The sequence below is a fragment of the Aspergillus foveolatus genome (assembly GCF_047715535.1).
Source record: "Aspergillus foveolatus strain CBS 279.81 unplaced genomic scaffold BDW70scaffold_1, whole genome shotgun sequence".
Classification (NCBI taxonomy): domain Eukaryota; kingdom Fungi; phylum Ascomycota; class Eurotiomycetes; order Eurotiales; family Aspergillaceae; genus Aspergillus; species Aspergillus foveolatus.
In genome coordinates this window covers 989,755-1,010,089 of record NW_027396065.1, presented here as the reverse complement: position 1 = coordinate 1,010,089, position 20,335 = coordinate 989,755, and the positions used below count along the sequence as shown (strand labels likewise).

Sequence of the window (20,335 nt, the reverse complement as noted above, 5' to 3'; positions counted from 1 at the left end):
TCATTGGCATTGCTCTCTAAGATTTGGAACTAAAAATTCCCGAAGCATGCTACGGCTCAGGATAAGAGGGTCCGGGGCATGATCTTCAGTCTGATCTTGTACAGTCGTAATAATTTGCTACCTTCCCCATTAAATTTTTTTACCGGAGAAGAGTCTCTCGGGTCAGTTTGCCCTCTGAATCAAGAGGTTCAGGAAGCGAAAAGAATACGCAAGAGGCTTCCCAAGTCTCTCCCGCTTAGTGTTCCAGTTTTTGAGGTCTGGGCTTTTCGGCCGGGGCGACATGGCGGCTGACGAGCTAATCCAAGCAGCAGCCTTCCGAGCTTCCGTACATAAGCCTCTCAGACTCATATTGTCAGATGGCGGATGGGGGGGAGATTTTCTTTCACTATATCGCCATCACCCACCAACTTGACGCCTGTGATGGTGGCAGACCAGCCAAACCCTAGTTACCCGCGAACCGAGATTGCTGACAGGGATGGTACCTGCCAAGTTACCAACTTCCTCGCCTCTCCGAGGCTTCCAGGGCTCCAAGCATCCAGCATGTTCTCGCAAGCCTGCGACGTTCTGTCCCCGCTCTTTTTGCCGTATTGAGAGTGCTGGCGAGAGCAAGCGGCGAGAAAATAGAAAAGGAGGCGGCTTAGGCTGTACTATTATTGGCTGGGCTGGAACATCGTCAATACCGTTACAGCCTAGATATTTCAGGTTCCCCACAGAGGAACCTCCATCAGTATCGAGCCATATCGATGAAGTGGTCATGGAATGGACTAGATAGGTGCTAATAATAATACTCCGCATGACCGACTTGAATTCGGGTGCTTCACTCCGGCTGTAGAATGTCGTCAGGTCAACCTTAGAGTCCATGCCCTGAACCGTTTCCCTGCACAGTCAATTGCGTCTGGTGGTGACGGAAGATGAGCGAGGGGACTCCGTACAGCCCCAGAGATGTCTTACCCCTTTCGAGCGCTTGACAACGCTGGTTGGCTGGGAATGATTCAGGAGGATTAACATTAATCTACACTTGCGATAGCATAAACCGCATCATAAATCAATCTGCTATGGATGAAACTGCTTTATCTTACAAAGTAGAATCGTCGCTCCGATCTCTATTACTGATAATTGCTCACAATCTGGTTTATACGATGGTATAACTTGCAGCTGCACGGAGAGTAATCGCCAAATCCAAGTTGCTGTTGACGACGCCGCTAATCGATCTTCCCCTCGTGGGCTTTAATCTGCACCCAGAAACCTTCCCTCCCTCCTTTGAGCAGTTGTTCTGCTTCCCCTTTCTGACCTCTTTCCCAGTATTCTTGTGAACAAGTAGAAAGCTGAGGCCAAAATTGATTAGTTAGCTTCGTCGACCGCAGAAATCAGGCCAAACCAGGCCAGATATCAGCTCAAAGACGAGCTAGGCGGTCCAAGGTTGTCCCTTTTTCGCGTCCAAACCGCAGTGGAAAATCCCGCCCGTCTGTCTCCGCCTGTCAGTCAGATAGTCAGTCAGTCACCCTCTCCCTTTAGTTAGAGCATCCCATCATTCCAACCTAATCCTCTCTCCTCGATTCCATTATCTCCCTCTTCCTCTCCCTCAGCCTTCCTCTTCTTGCTCCCCTTCCCTTCTACCCACCCCCCCCTCTATTCTCCCCAGTGGCCCTCCGGAACGGCGCGTCTTCTTGATTCAGAAGTTCCGTGTCTTCCTAGGATCTGGTCACCATTTCCTTTCGTTTCTCCTCTTCCTCTGCCTCGTTATCTCTCCAGACTTGCCTGTTAGTTGTCATCTTCAGTTCTGAACTTTTCTTTCTTCTTTCCTCCTTGTTTCTTTACACATGGCTCGACCGCTCTAGACAGCATCTGCCGCTCCTGACCCTTGTGTTCCTTACATCGTACCTCATCGCTGGCTCCTCCCTCTTCGGTCCTCGTTCGATCCAAGCGTTCCAATATTTTCTTCTTTTCTTTCGGCAGCATTCGCTTCCCTGCATTTGTCTGAGCGACTTTCTTAATCGTTTGTACCAGTATAATTGAGCTTCGGGCATTTATTAGACCAGGTACGACTAATCCTGCTGCCCCGTTGCTTGGTAACGATCCATCTGTCTCCCAAATCGTGATTCAGCTGGATAGACTTCGTCGATGAGGCCCTCACCCAATCTTCGAACTCGGTTGCGTGGTTGTACAATGCTAACTGACGAATACGTGGTACAGATTCTCCCCCCTGTTCCCCCCTACCCTTTCCCTCGCTCGAGTGCCTCCCGAACACTATACACTGCTTGGACGATAGCACCGAAGGGTTCAATTCGCCTCATTTCCTGGGTTAGGACCTCTTCGGAAGACGCCGCTAAGCACGCGTCTGACTTCGACAGCTCTGCAATTCGTGGAGGAGAACAACATGGCAGCTTTGGTACAGACGATTCCTCAGCAAAGCAGCGCGGTTCCGGTGCTCCAAACACGCCCCTCTTCCTCGTCGGGTGCCTTCACAACTTCTCAGTCCTTACAGCAAACGGACTCTCGAAATCCCGCCATGTCTTGGAATACCTACAACACGGCGGGCAATTCGGGGGGCTATCGGCCCGGTCATCAGGTTGTGGCCCCCTACGCCTTTACCAGCACTCCCAACCTCTCCAATTCACCCAACTTGCAGAACCGTCAGTCATGGTCTCCTAGCTTGAGACCCGAGCATCGGACGTCCTCTGCTCCCTCTGCTCCCCAACTCCCCGCGAATGCCTCCCTCGTCGGAAACAATTCTCGTCCCGTTCATCACACTGCAGCTGGTTCTGTATCTACTTCATCTTCCAACTCCTCCGTCCAATCACACGTGTCCAAAGACGATACGGCGATTCCTTCTCGCCAGCTTCGCGGTGATCCTTCTATTCGTCCCTTATCTACCGCCAATTTGCCTTCTCCAACACCTTCCTTCATGAACATATCCTCGCCTACAGTTTCTCGTCCTTCACCCGAACGATATCGTCGCGGGAACCGTCGTTCAGATGCCTCTGCAGGTGCCCGCTCGTCTCCACCAATTCTGGATGAAAATCCGCAGAACACGACATCCGCTGGCCTATCAGGCGTAAGAAGTCTGATACCGGAGGGTAAAGGTCATACCCGGGCTACCAGCGCAGATGATAACACTCGATCGGATAAGGCGCAACCAGAGTTGGCAAAGAGGTATCGACGGAGGAGCTGGGGAAACATGGACAACACTGGCCTCATCAATCTTGAGCTCAAGTTGCCCGCGGCATCCCCAATCCCAATGCCTAGTGGGCAAGACTATTTCAATCAAGATCGGCCCAGTTCAGCTCAGTCACATAGGGATAATTCGGGAAGTATACGTTCTGCTCGCTCTTCCACATCATCCGTAAGCAACTTGATTGATCCCCTATTAGTAGCTAGTGATATTAACCTTGAACTAGGTTGCTGATCCCGGCACTGTGCCGCCAAAGCCTGCTACAAAGTCGGAAGATACCAAACGCACGCCAAAGCCCTCCCCGCTCTCTCAACCTGTTTCTACAACCCCTACCTCACCGGAAAACTCGCAGTCAACTCAGCGAGAGCCGCCCAAACTGGCGAGCCCTGCTTCGCAACGCCTGGCTGAGCTTTCCAAGAACGATTCACACCGGCCTGGCAAGTCACGGTTAAGAAGAGCCTTTTCGTTCGGTAGCGCCTCGGAACTCCTCAAGGCCTCGCAGAGCAGTCACCGCAAAGATGGGCTTTCGGTAGATAAGTCTCGCAGGGAACTCCTGAAGGAAGAGCTGGGTGCCGAACAAGCTGCCATAGCTGAACAACAGGAAGCCAGTGGCCTTGGAGAGAGCATATACTCTCACCACCAGGGTCGTTTCTTCAACAGCTCTACGGATAACCTATCCATTTCCTCCACCGCTTCCTCCGCGTCAATCATGTTACGGAAAATGGGCAAAGGGATGAAACGATCGACCAGGTCACTAGTTGGCCTATTCCGACCAAAATCAGTTATTGCATCGTCGCCGGATGATATAACGGCGGAGCCAATGGCGCCACAAGTGTCGGTCGTGAATATCGAAGCAGAAAGGAAAGGCGTTGCGGCAAATGCAGATCCTACGGACTTTCCTCATGGCGGAACCGTATTTCCCAAGGTGGATTCCACGGTCCCTCCCGCTTCTGGCCAGGACGACCTGACAGAAGCGTTGCAATCGCGTAAAAGCATTGTAGGAGGAGATCGGGAACGCGCAGAAGTCCTCGCAGCTGTAAGGAAGGGTATTCTCAAGAGTAAGTTTGACGTTTTGAACTACGCCTTTTACAGAGCGACCTGCTAATACTGTGCCGTAGAAACCAACTCTGACATAGCACTATCCGCAGCCGCTAAGCCCGGCAATGTTACAGAGAATGGCACGGATTCGCCACAATCCAGCGCGCCAAGCACACCTGAAGATCAGCCTCGGACCGGGATTCGACGCCCGGACGCGGTCAAGATTGCCGGTGAAGATGAGGTACCTGAAGCGAAAAATGGTTCTCTTGGACCACCGGCGGTGCCTTCAAAGAGCCTCGTGTTCAGCCCTCGAATTCAGTTCCACGAGACATGGCCCAGCGGGGAGTATGACCGCCGGGGAGATATCGCGACGTGCAACCGACTCACTCCACTTCTCGCTCAGCAGATCAAGGAGGAGCTGAATTCGTTCAAGATGGTTAGCTGTTACATGGTCCTCGTTGCTTCTAGGCTCAGCTGCTAACTGAAAACTCTTAGGAGATGGAAGTTCACGAAACCTCGAAAATCTATACTCACTTTCTCTGAATGCGGCATTGCAATCGGCGTTATCGTTCTCTTCGTTTCTCGTGTGTCATTTAATCTCGAACGGCGATGGATCTATGAAAGGGTGTGATATCCACATTTGGCGTCTTGTAGACCTGGTTTATTTCTCTAGAGCAACTCGTTTTGGTTGCGCGGTCGGTCCCAGTTTGGTGTCCTGACCGGCTCGGTTATCCGGCATCGTCGGGCCTTTCCAATCTGCGGATCACGATTTGACTGCTTCGGTCCCTGGCACAGTCTTTTGGTGTTACGGTGACAGCGATCTCTCCTACTTCCTGTGATGGAAAGGTTGTTTCTTTGTGCATGCACTCCGACTTTATGCGGATCCAGCAGCGGACAGAAATAGAAAACGGAGCGGTCGAATGTTGGAGACGCTCTACCCTCAGCTACTTCAGGTCGCACGATATTGATCTACCTTGCGCTCAGGATTTTGGGCTTTGATCTATTTTTTCTTTTTTCTATCCTGTCCCGGATCCAGCCACGTTCATGGATTTTTGTTTCTCTTTCCTCCTTTTCGACACAAGCTCGATTCCATTCAGTCTTTCTAATTTTGTCTTTGGCAAGCGTGGAACTGGGCAGTCTCATCATTGATCATCATTTCATAGTGTCTACATTCTCTTGTCGCTGTCAAACTCGCTGGCCACTTTTCATCGTGTGTTCGCGTTCTGGAAATCGATGCACTGGCATATCTCAGGCAGTTTGAACATCTGTTATTGACCGGTCTAATTGCAGCATATTCAGGGCTTGCTTTCTGTTCTTTTTACTTGTGCTCTATCTGTTATTTGGCATCTGAACCTGTATCCATGTTCTGTCGTTTCTCTCACGCACACGCTCTCATTTTGTCTCATAGCTGTTGCTGGTACTGTATCTGGTTGGATGGCATGCAAACAAATTCATATCTATTCCTGCGCCCGTGCAAGTTTCAAGTAGCTTCCTTCTGGCTTGTGATTCAAGTAGCTGATATATCATGAATGTGATCGGATCAGTGTGGGGGAGTCTTAGCAGTCGAGGACCATTTCGCCTGCAGCAAGCCTCTTAGATCATTCTATGACGGTATGTAGGCTCGGAGGGGGATGCATCGGGGTTGGACCGAGTTTACTATGGTGCCGGGAAATGTTAGCTGCAGAGGTTCAAAAAAACATTGGGGAGAACTCATTCATGCCTTGAAGGGTGGAGAGAAGCATTTGCTTTGCGATGGTCTTTGTAAACTTGAGGGTAGATGATCCATGTCAATTGACACTCGACACTACGTTCCCTAAAGCGATTTCGGCCTTTTCTTTTATCTACGCAAAACTCACCCATCCTCATCTTCCCCAGACAACAACCCCACGAATCAACCTCTGGCTCTTGTCCAGTTCTCCCTTCTCACCCAGATCCAGCTCCCCAATCTCGACTCTGTTATTGGTAGGCTGTATAGGCTGTTATTGATAGGACTGACTTTGTATACCAGAAAGAATCTTGGGTTCTACGATGCTGCTCTCTACTACTCCGGTTCTAAAATCCGTAGCATTACGACCGAGATTACTGAGGATATGGAGGTAAGCTGGCGCTTGGTGTTGGTGGGTGACTAGCAGATACTACACGTTCGCCTTAGTCCATAGTTGAAGATATTCAAATATGTAGACGTAGGCAATTGCAACGAAGGATAGCTGTTTTGGAGTCTAATAACCAACAAACGAGACAGCATCTCTTTATCTGAAACATCCGTACTTCATTTTCCTCAAAACTCAGAAGTAACATTGATTCTATGCAAACCTTTCCCTCCCTTCATTCCATCCCGGCCTCAATCCACTCACATCCAGCCGCCCAGCATCAAGCGAACTCCCAAGCACATAATTAATCCTCCAGTCCAGATTCAACCTCGCGCCGGCCTCTGTCTGGGCCCAAACAGCAACACCAATCGTGTTCTCCCCGTTATAGTCCAGAATCCCAGGAGGAACAGGGTACACAACCTGATTCCCAACGTAGGGGTTATACCGGCCGTACTGATACCCGTTAACAAAGAGCTGGGCGCGGAAGGCAGATGTATTGCCTGCTGACGTATTGTTTACGCTGGGAGTCGAGAAGACGAAGGAGATAGAGACGTCAGTGTTTTCAGGGATAGAGAGTGGCGGGATGACGGTGCGGAAGAACCGGACTGTTGCCCCAGTGAAGGAGAGCGAGGTCCCGTTCACTGTGGCCCACTTGCTGTCGTCGAATCCCGGAAGATGCCAACCCACGCGTTCGGCGTAGAGGCCGTCTTCATTGTAGACGCCGCGGACGGGGTCGAGGTCTGACTCCCCGCCTGCGGAACCGGCAACGCGCCAGTGCGTGAATTCGGGTGAGTCATCGTTGTTGTTGTCTGAAGCTTCAGACAGCAGCCGTGCTTCGAGAATTCCTCGTGGGTTAAGAACGCCTGTCGTCTGGTCGTGGCCTGTGTCGTCGTGGACTACGAGGAGGACGTTGGGCGTGCCGTCTGTGTTCAAAGTGTTTGCTGGGAAGTCAAGGGTGCCATTTGCTTGCTGAATAGATGCCGACCCTAGGTGAGAGCCGAGGAAGTGACCGTTTAGCCAGGCGGACCAGCCGCTTTAAGGAAGGGTAAATGTTAGTTCTTTGTTTTGTCAGGGCTAGGGTGGGAATAACAACGTACAATGCGGCGCCGCCTTGGATGTTGAGGTAGACGCCTGAAGCGCTACTATTGAAGTAGCCGCGCCATAGCCGCACGCCGTTGTGGAATCCTGCGGTTGGTTAGCTGCTTGTTATTAGGGGTGACTTGAGAGTGCATACCGTATTCGTCGGCATAGAGGACGGGCAGCGTAGCTGGCTTGTTAGGGTTCGGGGTTGTCATATGATTCGCATCTATTCCTAATTAACATTTCCAATCTATTCCGTTAATGAGGTAAACACTTACCAACCCATGCAGCGCCCGAGTCATCGTAGGTTGGGAATCGCTCAGGAAGACTGTCGCTATATTTCCACCCGTTGAGAGTAGGCAGTTCGACAGAAGGCGGCTTGGGCAGAATGGCTTTGAGGCTGCCATAGGAGGTTCTTGTCACCTCTACAGCCTTCCCGTTCCATGTAACCTTTCTGATCTGCCTGGGTGCAAAGATCTCCAATGTTTCTCCCTTGGAGTCGCCTCGTAATGTTAACGTCGACCCTGATAGCCTGGCCGTTCGGACGAGGTAGGGACCGCTAACGAGAACTGTTTGCCGGTTAGTACAGACTATGAAGATAGAAATCCAAGAAACCTACCACTTTCACCCTCAGGAACAAGCGGGTTGTCCGTCAATGCAGGAGCCCAGAATGTGTACGCCTTCTGTCTGTCAAGCAAAACCACTCGTACACCATTGTCTAGCTGCAGGACACTTATCCCTTCTCCCTGGGTAAACGCAACTGTCAATGATCCGCTATCGCGGTGGAACTTTATATTTGAACATCCTGAGCATTTCGCGACCGATCCGGATTTCGCGCCCTTTATGGCAAATTCGCCAGATTCACCCGTCGGCACCCAGAGGACAAGAGTTGGCTTACGGTCGAAGACCGCGTAAGTCAAAACCTCTGCTGTAGAATACAGAAGAGTCTCGGATCCAAAGCTGAAATCGGTCACGATGATTTTGGATTGATGGCCGTTGAGCCGGATAGTACCTCCGTGCCTTGGGATCGTGAGAGCGCCTTTGGATGTGTTGACGTGCAACTTGAACGACTCATCCATGCCGACTGTTGTATCCAAGTGGGTGGTCACGTAGAAAGCAGCGTTGGTATCTGGATTTCGCAATTCGCTCGCGATGACGGCTTCATTGTCTGTGTACTGCGTCCCATTCCCAAGACGGTCGGTCATGGTCAAATCCTTTGCGCATCGAGTAAAGAGAGCTAGCAGTTTTGTCTCATAGTACTTGGATCCTATCGAGCGATCTTCTGAGATTGGCGCAGAATAGTCATAGCTGCTCGCAGTGACAGGTGCCGCGATACCGCCCCAGTTTGTTCCTCCGAACATCATATATAGACTCATCGCAGATACCCGTTGGCCGATGTTCCATCTGTAGAACAGATTCGCAAATTCGGCCCCAGTATCCTCAGTGCAGCCTCCTTCAGGTCCGTCCCACGGGTTGTAAGATCCGCCTTGAAACTCGGGCATGAAGAACGGCATAGTTGGTTGGACTTCCTGGAAATAGTCGTAGTAGTCTAGCACCTTGTATGGCACATATTCACCGTTTGTTCCAGTGCATACACTGACATCGCAGCTCCAGCACTGATCCGTTAGAAATGTTTAGCAATATTGATATAAGCCACTTACAGAAGGGTACGAATCCAAGCCCACCGTATCAAGGTTGCCTCCAGCATCTGACCAGTCACTGCCCCAGGATTTTGTATTCATATTAGGGTCGTTCCCGGTCAAGGGAACGGTGATACCATTCTCACGAGCCGAGGCTTGTAGCAGTTCCATATAAGCAATAGCCGTCTGATTAGGATTCCGGTCACGCGGATCCCCAATCCATTGCTGTCCGTATTCATTCTCGATCTGGTAGCAAAGTGTATAATGACCATCGGTAACCTGATACTTGCTGGTGATTTTGGACACTTCCGCAAAATACGGTTCCCAGGCCGCAGTATATCTGGGGTCGTCATTTCTCGTCGAGCCATATGCGCCTGTCGTAAGCCAGAGTGGGAACCCTCCGGCGCTGGCCTCGGCGTTGACATAAGGCCCAGGGCGCACGATGATGTACATTCCCAGCTCCTTTGCCAGGTCATATATCGGGGTGATGTCACGAGCACCGGTCGAGAAATCAACGGTCTGGTTATTGGGTGCGTGGTAAGCCCAGCTAGAGTAGAACGCAAAGCCAGTGAATCCAATCGCCTTGATTTTCTCCAAGATATCCCGCCACAGTGCCGGGACTGGGATACGCCAGTAGTGGAACTCCCCCGAGAACAGGAATATCCGCTGCCCGTTGACGTAGAAGCTGTAATGGTCCCATTGTACAACTTTGCTCAGCCCATTGTCATGTATAGGCCATTCGGATTGGGAACTATTCTGAGCTGCAGTCAGAACATGGAAGCTTCCCAGAAGGAAGAGAAGCAACCAGAAGGCCGTCGCCATGGTCAAAGACTCGGACAACAAAGCGTGGGCTATCTACCGTGCATGGTACCCGGCTGAAGATCGGCCAATTTATGTTCTGGGACTTGGTGAAGCGGGCTGAGCATCGCTTAGACCTTACGACCAAGCCTCCGCATCCTGGAGTAGGTAGACGCCGGTATAAAGACGATCGTCAGTTCCAGAGGCCAAGTGGAGTCGACAATCAAGCCATGTTACCTTGCTGTGGTCAGGTCCATGCTGGATCGAAGCATAGATGTGGGGACAATGTAGATTTTCCTCCATTCACCTGGCAGGTCGGTATGGTTTATCCCGTCAGCCGGCAGGAGATTGAGAGTAGCAGCCTAGCACGGGGTTTACCCATGATTATGGAGCTGTGTGAATTAGGAGATTGTCCGATGGAGAGGATGAGGGGTTCATCTTCTTCCCGACAAGTCACATGATGCAGCGCCTTCATACAAGGTACTACTGTACGATGCAGGCAAGGAGTAGAGGCCTAGAGGTCCAATTAATTGATTCCTATCGCATTGGAAACGAAAAGGTCATCAACTATGCGTTCTGACAGGCATTATCATTTTCTACCCCAGGCCAACTTCTGATTGACCCAGCGGCACATACAATTTCCGCTCGATCGATATTAGAGAACACATGTTGAGAGCCTGGTCCGTGATCCTCGTAGTTCTATTAATAAGATACATCCTTATCGCCTGGAATACGGCCCAGTAGTAAAGAGACACCGTCGAAAACACCATGTAAATATGTACAGAGCAGAAAACAACCGCGAAAGACATAACCGACTCGCTTTTATACAGGATCAGAAGGGCATGCAGACGTGAAACGTTGAATCATGCTGCCGGGGGCCCTTGCGCGCCATTGCGCGACGGGCCGACGGGATCCCAACTCGACCCCTGGAGGGTCTCCAAACACACTCCTGAAGCTCTTAGATGGAATACAGGAATACGTCAAGATGGCTGTCGTTGGGGTCGAGCCGGATAGGATATAGATAGGAGGGTGGATAAAGATATGCCACTCTAAGCTCGTATTTTACCAGGCTACTTGTAGGGCCAAGTACACTTCCTGGTACTCGCAATGCATGGTTGGCGGAATGAATGAATAGGCCGCAATTACTTCGAGTTGCCCAAGACTCCAAAGGGGTTAGAAGTCTTGACTTCAGCGGGACCGCCGGCGCTTTGTGTTTCTTCTTTGCTGACCCTCTTGGCACCTTTTCCAGCGGGGACAGTGGAAAACCCTTGTTCAGACTCTCGCTGACTCTCAGTCGCACGCGCCTTCTTGGCAGCGCTTGAGCGGGTTCGAATGGGCGAGTTGTCGACGGTATCCTGTACGTGGCTCCGGTTCGACCGAGACTTGGCAATGGCCTCATCCTCGGTAGTCTCGCTGGTTTCCCCGCTCATTTCCGCGGCTTTTTGAATCTCACGGCTCACTCCCTTAAGCGCATCCAGGCCGGCCTTCTCGGCCGCGTGAATGTGCGTAGCCTGCGGACCAGGTTCCTTACGGTACAGGTAGGAGCGAACAAAGAATCGGGCGAAGAGATAGGTCAGAGGCAGAAGATAAGCAACATTGAGGTAGATCGCGAAACCCTGACCGGAGGTGTCCATGCAGGTGACCATTGGTCCGGGCTGTACAACCTCACGAGGAGCGCCAAGGTCGTTTTCGGCGTGTCCCACGTTCTCGGCAATACCTTCCGCACCTGCTGCGCGGAGGGCAACTTGCTTAACCCAAGACAAACCGGTAGCGGCAACAACCGGAGCAGCGGATGTTGTAGGTACGAAGCGAACTGGCGGGAGTGTATAGTAGACGAACAGGTAGGATGCGGCCATAGCCGATCCGATAACGAACTGGGTGATTTGCATGGTAGTCAGGGAGCGCTTGACGATGGTGGGAACGCGGACGCGCAGCGCCGTCAATGTGTAGTAGGTGTACTATTCATCGTTAGCCCAATTGACCCACAAGTAGTAATTCAATGTAGGTTTACCATCATCGCGTGGATCGCAGAGTTCACCAAAGTGAAGATCCAGATCGGAGGCGCAACATAGCGGATACCAGCCCACATGCACATCATGGCACCGGCGTGATGATAGGTCTGCAAAGTCGAGCTCTTCTTGCCCTTGGCAAGGATGATCGCTGTATCCAGCACTTCGTAGAACTTGGAGAGGTAGAAGATCCAGCCCAGGAAGGCCAATCCCTGGTTCCACAAGCGGCCAACGTCCGTAGGATCTGGGACACCACCTTCGGCCAATCTGTATTCAGGGTTCTGGATAGACCACTTGTTTATCGTTGTGTCATAGGTGGCCGCGTTTCCGTATCCTCGAGGACCGTTGCACTTGCACAGCGCATCGACAATGCCCACGAGGCCGTTTTCCTGCCAAGCGGGCAAGGTGTGGCGGAACGCGCGAACCATTCCAGCGAAAGTCCACGCAGAATAGACGGCCAAGAAGACATTGTGTAGGATAACGAAGGTCTTGAAAGCCCGGGTTTGGCTGAACGCGTAGGGTTTGTAACCACGGCTCTTGTTGATGCGATTGAGGATGACAACGGTAACGGCGTAGACGCTAGCGATCGTGATCGGCACACGAACATCGAGCAACTGGTTGTAGAGCCCGGTAGGGATGTTAAAAGGCTGGTACCATGTCGGCTCGTCACGCAGGGGAGCAGGAACGGTGGCCGGCAGCTCGTCCGGCGGGAATCTAAGCAGTGAAGCTGGAGGCAGACCGAATCCCACGAAGGCCGGGCCCGACCCTGTATCGAGGGCGAGATCGTACATTGCGATTGATGCGGCTGAGAGCGTCAGGAGGGCAAAGAACGGCCTGACAGGAAGGATCCCTCAGCAACGGGCAGAACCTGCTTGGAGCGACAGAAACGAAAAGGCGCTAAACAAAACAGTCAGGGGTGCCCAAGCAGAGGAGAGAGACGACAATGTAACCTCGACCAGGCAGGCGGCTGAAGACTAGAATATCAATTTAAGGACGAGAACCAGAAAGCGATGAAATAATGTTAACACTATAACTCGCCGCGATTTTCGTGTGGAGCCGCGACTGCATTTTTCCCAACAAACCATCCAGACCTCGGCCGCGCAGTCCTAAGTTCCCAACAACTGCAAATCACAGAGCGCGTCCCTGCTTGTGAATCTTGTGAATCTTGTGAATCTTGTCCTTCTTGGAAATGGCCGGCCGATTCTTGCGCTCAGATGTTATGTTCTGTCTCCTGCAGCAATCACCGCCTGGTAAATGGACTCTACCTAGGTACTGACGTATCGATGATTCTCACGCGAGAAGCTTCCGCATTGACGCTCAACCAACGGGAACACCAGCGGGAGCCCGCGGCGGCCAACCGGTCCCCGCTCCCTGCGTGGGGAGCGTTCGCCGTTAGAGTTGGTAAGATAGGCGGTCCCAAACTGCGTCAGGCTGCATGATATGATCCTGTCCCAGACCCATATTTTTTGTGTTTTTTCCCTACAGATCGTGCTGTGCTACCGAGTGCGCTCCGAATTTCCGGTGTATTTCAAAAAAGTTTTCAAAAAGTATGGGGATCTGACAGCCGAGGAAGAATGAACCGTCCAATTATGGTGAAATCTATCCAAATCTATCCGGATTCTCACGTGAGACTCCCTTACAGAATGCATTGCGTTGAACAGCGGTTGAGAATATAATAGACCAATATGCTAGAACGCTAGTTATAACAAGTAAATCTACAGTGGATACTAGGACTAGACGCCTGCTCAGGTTTCAGCGGGGTTTCGTACCGAGCGGAAGTGGAGGCGGCGCAGGTGATCCCGTATTGACGGGCGCTGACCGTAGCTCGGCCTTCTTTTGAGGCGGAGGGGGAGGAGGCGCCTTCCTCTGAGCTAGCGACGCAGTATCCGAGCTGGACATGGTGGTCGAACGACTCAAGTTCGGATGCGGCGGGATGGGAGGAGCCTGTCCTGTGTTGCCTGACTTGCTGTCTAGGGCGTTATTGATCCGTTCACTAATCCCGTACTTCTGGTTGAACCCATTGAGTTTTTGTTTTCCTGATTCGATCTGGTCACTATGTTTGGACCGGAAATCGTTAAATGCCGATCTGGCATCTGAAAAGTTCGAAGCAGAATTGACGGGCGATTGCGTCTGCTGCACTGGCGGAGATGGCGCAGGCGACGGGGAGGACGCAGAATTCGTCCTCATCTGGGAGAATCGACTTTGAAGCTCGTTGACCGGAGCTTGATTGTAACTCGGTGCCGGCGAGGTCGGGTTTGAAGGCCGAGCACTAATGCCAAGCGCCGGAACAGATACCCCGGCCTGCGCAAGACGCGAGACTGCGGCTTGGTTCAAGTAGCCATCTGCGGCCTGGGACTGTTCTGCACCTTCCAGGTTGGGGGTGTACGCGGGAGGGGTGGGCGTATGGGAGGCTGGTGTGATGGTGCTTGTCCGAGGTGGTACACGGGGCGGAACACTTGGTACCGGCCTAGGGCTTGCAGAAGCCGGCGCGGATTCTGCGACTGAGCCAGTCCGCCGGACGGGTGGTGGTGGAAGAGTGCTCGGATCGATCCCTGTTCGGTTTGCTCGATATGGCACTGGCGGCCGTTTCGCAGCTTCCTCCGCCTTCCTTCGTTCCTCCTCCTCTTCCTGCTGTTTTCGGGTATACGAGTTATTGATCTGTTCCCGGCTCAAGGGCGCACCCAATCCGCTGCGATCCGGCGTGGTTTCGTTTGGGAGTGCCGCAGCGCCGTGGTATCTGATATGCTTAGGCGGAGGACCGAAGGAGGCCGGGTCTTTGAGCGATGAGAGCGGCCGGGAAACGTGATTTTCCCTGTCCTCATCCTTAGGGTCTTTTCCTTTCCCCATCCATCCTGCCTATAAAGTGTTATAGTAAAAGTATTGTGCGCGGCAAGCCGAAGAACTCACCACCTGGTTGACGCCCTTGAAATCGTTCCGCCAGCTCTCTTTTCTCCCCTCCCGGCCTTTTGGGTGCCACCCGTCCTTCATAATGCCTTTAAAGCCGCTCATCGTGCCAGTCGGATGTGGTTCCGCAGAGGTCAAGAATAGTACAGTCGCTGAGGAACGTTGAAGCTGACGAATGTCATCATATCCCCGCAAGCTAAGCCATCCGAAAGCGGGTTAGTCTAAACTGTCACCAACGACCGTCTGAAAATCGCCGCCGCCGCGCGTCCATCTTCCAAATTGATATCAAGAAGTGAGCCAGGACTCGAGATTTTCAGACTCGTCTTTCCTAAATGCCAGCATCGACCGTGCTTCCGATTATACGAGGTCGTCCTTAAGGTCCCAATCATACTGTAAACTCGCTCACTGTTGGCCAAGACGGCATCCTCCCCCGTTTACGAGACGTTCGCAACTTGGGCATGACAGCTGTGAGAAAGAGCTGAAACCTGTTGGAATAGACCACCACTGTGCGGGTCAGGAGAATTGAGAGCGTTAAATTTCTAATTCAGGTCTATTGGTGCCACTGTCAGGCTTAAAGAGTAGTCCATACCAGGTGCTTTAAGCGCTAAGCCCCTTCAGGTAAATACTTGTGGCCCTAAGTGCCTAAGGCCGCACTCGAAGCTTGGGAATGAGGCTCTTTTGTTTCTCAAACAATGAGAAACGGCGGTCAAAGGACTCAGTTCCAGCCTGACTAACCAGCATTGACCGGGCCATTTGGGCTCTCAGCTCAATTGATTGCGATGGATTTTCCTGATAGTGGATATGCGCTTGAGGAACGGCCCCCAAACCACGAAGATCTGACGAGTGACTGCCACGCAAGAGCAGGGCTGTGAGCCCATGAGAGCGCGAGCCGGCCACCCACAACAGACCAACCGCAGACTAAATCCTTTTACGAACGGACGATGCACTTTCAAGAGCTAAGTTGCGGATCGATCAGCAGCCGGCACAGCCTCGCTAGTCTTTGAAACAAAGCGGAGTTTTTGCGACGGCGACACGTTCTCTTAGATCGTTTCACGCCCCCTGCGGGCGCCTAGTGGTACATGCCATCACTGCCGTAGACCGACAGGGATCAAGTACAATTGCAATAAGGATAGAGGACAAAGAACCGTCTTACCGCGCCGCTGCGATTGTACAACGGTCCCTCTTGCTCATCGGGTGGATGATGATGCCGCTTTCGTGAGCGCCGAGTCGTGTTGAGTGGTATTCAGCCATGCCCACTATTATCAATTTTCGCAGGAATTAGCATCGGGATACTTACAAGACTAACTTGCTAGGGCTATACTTGTTGGAGCCGCTGCGCCATGTCAGCTCTTCCTCGTCCCTCTCTTCCTCTTTTCTTTACTCTTCAACGCTGCCATTCGTCTTCTCTCTGATTCTTCTTTTTTCCCCTTCCTTTTCCTTTTCGCTCCTTCCTTCCTCTCCCTTACGGCATTTCCCTGTCGGCGACTTGGCGTCTTGTACTCTGGCGCATCTCGCTGTCAATCAGCCCAAATACGAGAGTGCTTACCGACTCTGTTACTATAATTGGGTGTTCCATCTGCATGAAAAAGCGGAGTCAAGAGACTCGAGAGAATCTTACTTCGACTGGGTGGGCGTAAGAAGTAACTACTTCCTCCCACGAGCTTTACGGACATAGAATGCTAACTGACTGAGACACGCACTCACCACTATCTGAGACTCCTCACAACAATGGCCGGCGACTTGGAGGGCGACAACGTCGACTGGGGCAACAGCAACGGCGACGAATCAGCCGGCGAATCGGCCGGCGAGGGCACTCAGCCAGATCAAAATGGACAATCCAACCCGATGAGTTCCATCTCAGAATGGGCAGACGCCACGGCCACTGACGCCGAGACGATTACGGCACTAGACAACCCATCAGCATCAACTACCCAAGCAACAGAGACATCTACGTACACCTCATCGGCGTCTACCACAAGCTTTATCTCAGACTCAACCCCGTCCAGCACCTCCATAGCTTCCGCCGATAGCGATGACGGAGGCAGTGGCGGCGGCGGCCTCAGCACCACGACCAAGGTTGCAATCGCCGTCCCTATTGCTGTCGTGGGTGCGGCCATCCTTGCAGCAATCATCTTCTTCCTTCTTCGTCGCCGTCGTCGCCAGCGCCAACGGACCTCTGCACCTGGGATTTTAACACGCCAAATAGACACTTCGTCTTCTGCCTTCCTCCCTAGTCAAACCCAGATCGCCCCCGTTCCGGCCCCAGGACCAGTTAACCGTCGCGCGCTCCCCAGCAATAACGACAATCTACCTCCGCCTCCACCTTATCTCCGTCCACCAGGGACCGAGCCGGGAGCAGGAGTAGACAGCACATCATCGGCGGCCCCGGTAGCAGGTGCTGCAGCTGGAGCTGGAGTTGCAATAACAGGCCGAGATCTCAACTGGCGAACATCCGAAGAGCGCGCTAGAGAAGCAGCGGCACGGCCTCGTTCACCATTTGACCGTCCAAATGACAATGACGACAATGTGTCTGTAGTGTCGGAGATCAACGACCGCGAGGCGATGATGAGAGATAGAGGGCTCCGGGATGATGATGATGATATCTCGTCTATGTCCAGTTTCGGTGGCGATGAGCATGAGCACAGGCAGGCCGCGAACCGGGGGAGTTAGTTACCTACCCGGCCTCCTAGTCGACTTTCAGCGTTCTAATCATGATTATTTGTTAAAGGGTTTCTCGAGATCATATAGTGTCTATTAAATGTTCATAATCTTGCTCTATATCCAGTCAGAAAGTTGAATATATGGATTTGGTTGCTTTAGATGAAGAATGTATAGACTCATAAGGTCGTGGCATTGTATACACACCGTATGAGCTGGATGGTTCAAGACGGCGGCTACGACAGTCTACCGCCCACCCCCAAAGTCTGGCTTATACGCCTTCACCTTTCCCCTCATCAACTCTCTCAACGCCATGGTTGCATACTGGCTCGATCCAAGCTGGAACTTGAGGACAACAGCAAGCTTATCCCCCTCACTCTTCCCCTTTTTCTTCTCCACATCCACATCCCCTCCATCCCTCGTCTTGAGGGTCAGATTCTCTAGATCAGTCCTGACAAACTGCTCCTCATCCCTGCTATAAAGCACCACATCAACAGAATAGTCCCTGCCCATCCGACTAAGAACTTTGCGATAACTCCCGCTTAAACTCGCGTCCTTCCACTTTCTCCGCATGTTGAAGGGATCCAATCCGCCGCCACGGGGGCTACCCATGAACTCTTTATAGAAGTCCGTCATTTTGTTTGGCGGGTATAGGACGTCGAAGCCAGGGAGGGGTAGGACAATATCGAAGATGCTGTAGAGGCCGCTGTTCGCTTCGGCGGCGGTTAGGGCTCGGGCGCGGGTGAATGTGTCTTCGACGGCAAAGGCTGAGTCGTGTTCTTGCGGGACGATAATAACTTCGCCGTCTGCGTCAATGGTGGCGGTTTCATCGCTAGCTCCTGCGCCGGGGGCGGGCGTGGCAGAGGAGGAGGTGCCGTCTTTGTCGCGATGTTCGTGGATGAGGACAAGATCGCCTTCTACAACACGGTCGCCGTACAGGCGCCAGCGCTCGCCAACAGCAAGGTTCCAGACAAGGGACTGGTAGGCGTGGACATACATGAGGCGAAGATTACGGGGGATGGTCTGCAGGGCGCCAAGGTAATCGTTCTTTGACCGGCCGAGGTGGCGGATGATGTTCGATTCTGCGGAGAACTTGCGAGGCATTTTTTCGAGAGCTTCCGTGACGCGGTCAGTTGTTCGGAAGATGTGGATTGCGAGGGCGCGCGCTTTATCTTCAGAGCTGATGTTGGTAGGTGTGGCGGCTTCGCCTTGGCCCTGGCCTGCTTCTGCTTGCGCCGCGGCGAGGATGTGTGGGCTGTAGTCAAGGATGGAGTCGCAGGCGCCCTTGAAGTCGTCCTGCAGTATCTTCACGCCCACTGTATCAGTGCGGGTTGCGAAAGAGCCGAAACGTTGTAGGCCGTAGTAGTTGAAGTAACCTCTTTGGTAGAGGTTCTTGAGTGAAGTGTTGACGAGCTCCTTTGTCTTAGCTACGGCTGTTGCGGGGTCTTGGATGTTGATGCCAGGAACCTCGCACTCGCGGAGAGTCACGACGAACTCGTTCCCATAGAGGTCGCCGAGCTCGAGGCCGTGAGGTTGGTATTCGAAGTCGCCGATGACGGCGTTGCGGAGCGTTCGATTGAGCTTCGCGAGGCGATCGGCTTGCAAGCGGTAAGCGCACGCCCTCTGCACGGTCACTCCGCGGCGGTCTTTGGTCCCTGCGAACTGGAAGCTCTTCGGATTCATCTTCAGTTGGCGGGCGATGAACGAGATGACCTCCATAGTGTCCTTGTTCTCCTTATAAATCGTAAAGTGCAGATACTGTCCGCCCAGTTCGTCCCAATTCACGCGCGTCCTCTCACGCCCGCCTCCGCCTCCGTTGCCGCGTCCACCTCCCTGTGCATTCTTCTTGTTGCGGTTTGCAGCAACTGAGATTACCATCATTCCTTCACTGTCTGTTGAAGATTCGATCTGCGAATTGAAGATGCGACGAATGGCCTGGTGCATTTTGATGCGCTGATCGCGATCGTTGACAACGACTGTGTTCAATCGTCCCAGATCGCTTGGCTTGGTCTTTGGGTTTGCCAGTGCCTTCTTATGGAGGGCGACGATTTTCTTGGTGTGTTGGCTGCCGAATAAAGAGTCCAGAAGCGCCGCATCTTCCTCCGCTAATTGAAACTCAACAGGAGCAGGCGACTCCTCTGCGGGGGTTTTGGGCTCTTTTGATTTTTCTTCGGCCGGCTTCTCATCCGCCTGGACTGGAATCGCCTCATCTTCATTGGTATTAGGTGCAGTGGTGTTCGTCAAATGCAGAACTTTCCCCGAGGGCAGGATCTCGTTAACAAGGAAATCTGTGTATCTGGCAGCAGTCAGCAATCAAATCTAGCCCGGCCTATAATTAAAAATACCTTTTCTTCAAAATCCCGGCGAAACCCTCATTATCAGCGCTGACAAATTCAGTGATTCCAACTTCAATCTCCTTCGATAGCTGCTCGTCGATTTCGTTGTCGGTCTGCGGCGTAACTCCGCCAGCGGGAATAACGACCTCATCTGCGCTGGAGATATCCCCGGTCTTGAGGCGCTTCTGCGGGGGCTCGATAAGATCGGAGATGTCCATTGCGACGAGATGTAGGCGATGGTCGTCGCTGGTGGTTGCCGCAGCTCATCCTCGGAGCTTGGGGAAAATCTCCGATTGAATCAAATAGTAGGGCTAGCCCTAAAATGTCCGCTTTGGGGGAGTATATTCAGAGCCTCATTGATGTAAGCGCTCTTCCATTTTTTATTACAAACATTCATTGGTAATTCTAAGACTCGTTCTTATGGGTCTTATCTTCTGCGATTGTAAGGTTTGTTTCATGATAAGTGGCCATTTGGAACCCCAACGATTTAGGCAATACGCAGAGTTGAAATCTATATCCAGAGAGCAGCAATAAACGAAGTACTTGATAATCGGCTCTACTATAGTATTTATAGGTATCTTCTTTTCAAGACGTCATGAGAGTAGATTAT

General features: G+C 52.3%; 6 protein-coding genes across 6 annotated transcripts; 2 read left to right on the top strand and 4 right to left on the bottom strand.

Annotated features, from left to right (window-relative positions):
- The first annotated feature begins 2,279 nt into the window (after nucleotides 1–2,279).
- Nucleotides 2,280–4,966, top strand: BDW70DRAFT_4257 (uncharacterized protein). The gene is made up of 4 exons (XM_073743985.1): nucleotides 2,280–3,343; nucleotides 3,399–4,230; nucleotides 4,291–4,646; nucleotides 4,706–4,966. The coding sequence occupies exons 1-4, from the start codon at nucleotides 2,378–2,380 to the stop codon at nucleotides 4,751–4,753; spliced, it is 2,202 nt and encodes a 733-aa protein (XP_073601280.1). The 5' UTR covers nucleotides 2,280–2,377; the 3' UTR covers nucleotides 4,754–4,966.
- A 1,435-nt stretch (nucleotides 4,967–6,401) lies between these two features.
- On the bottom strand, nucleotides 6,402–10,197 carry BDW70DRAFT_126035 (glycoside hydrolase family 35 protein). Its single transcript, XM_073735017.1, has 6 exons — nucleotides 9,042–10,197; nucleotides 8,000–8,996; nucleotides 7,659–7,949; nucleotides 7,535–7,606; nucleotides 7,398–7,485; nucleotides 6,402–7,333 (listed from the first exon to the last, which is right to left on the bottom strand). Exons 1-6 carry the CDS (start codon nucleotides 9,840–9,842, stop codon nucleotides 6,514–6,516), a joined length of 3,069 nt encoding a protein of 1,022 aa, XP_073601279.1. The 5' UTR covers nucleotides 9,843–10,197; the 3' UTR covers nucleotides 6,402–6,513.
- A 226-nt stretch (nucleotides 10,198–10,423) lies between these two features.
- Nucleotides 10,424–12,902, bottom strand: BDW70DRAFT_126034 (elongation of very long chain fatty acids protein). Its single transcript, XM_073735016.1, has 2 exons — nucleotides 11,830–12,902; nucleotides 10,424–11,776 (listed from the first exon to the last, which is right to left on the bottom strand). The coding sequence occupies exons 1-2, from the start codon at nucleotides 12,616–12,618 to the stop codon at nucleotides 10,961–10,963; spliced, it is 1,605 nt and encodes a 534-aa protein (XP_073601278.1). The 5' UTR covers nucleotides 12,619–12,902; the 3' UTR covers nucleotides 10,424–10,960.
- Nucleotides 12,903–13,579: 677 nt separating this feature from the next.
- BDW70DRAFT_155138 (uncharacterized protein) lies at nucleotides 13,580–14,836 on the bottom strand (the record flags this gene model as incomplete). The annotated part of the gene is made up of 2 exons (XM_073739990.1): nucleotides 13,580–14,683; nucleotides 14,735–14,836. 2 exons carry the CDS (start codon nucleotides 14,834–14,836, stop codon nucleotides 13,580–13,582), a joined length of 1,206 nt encoding a protein of 401 aa, XP_073601277.1.
- Nucleotides 14,837–15,710: 874 nt separating this feature from the next.
- Nucleotides 15,711–17,552, top strand: BDW70DRAFT_126029 (uncharacterized protein). Its single transcript, XM_073735015.1, has 2 exons — nucleotides 15,711–16,371; nucleotides 16,424–17,552. Exon 2 carries the CDS (start codon nucleotides 16,460–16,462, stop codon nucleotides 17,399–17,401), a length of 942 nt encoding a protein of 313 aa, XP_073601276.1. The 5' UTR covers nucleotides 15,711–16,371; nucleotides 16,424–16,459; the 3' UTR covers nucleotides 17,402–17,552.
- Nucleotides 17,553–17,635: 83 nt separating this feature from the next.
- Nucleotides 17,636–19,943, bottom strand: BDW70DRAFT_165603 (pseudouridine synthase PUS7; the record flags this gene model as incomplete). Its single annotated transcript, XM_073741783.1, has 2 exons — nucleotides 17,636–19,685; nucleotides 19,735–19,943. 2 exons carry the CDS (start codon nucleotides 19,941–19,943, stop codon nucleotides 17,636–17,638), a joined length of 2,259 nt encoding a protein of 752 aa, XP_073601275.1.
- Between the last annotated feature and the right edge of the window lie 392 nt (nucleotides 19,944–20,335).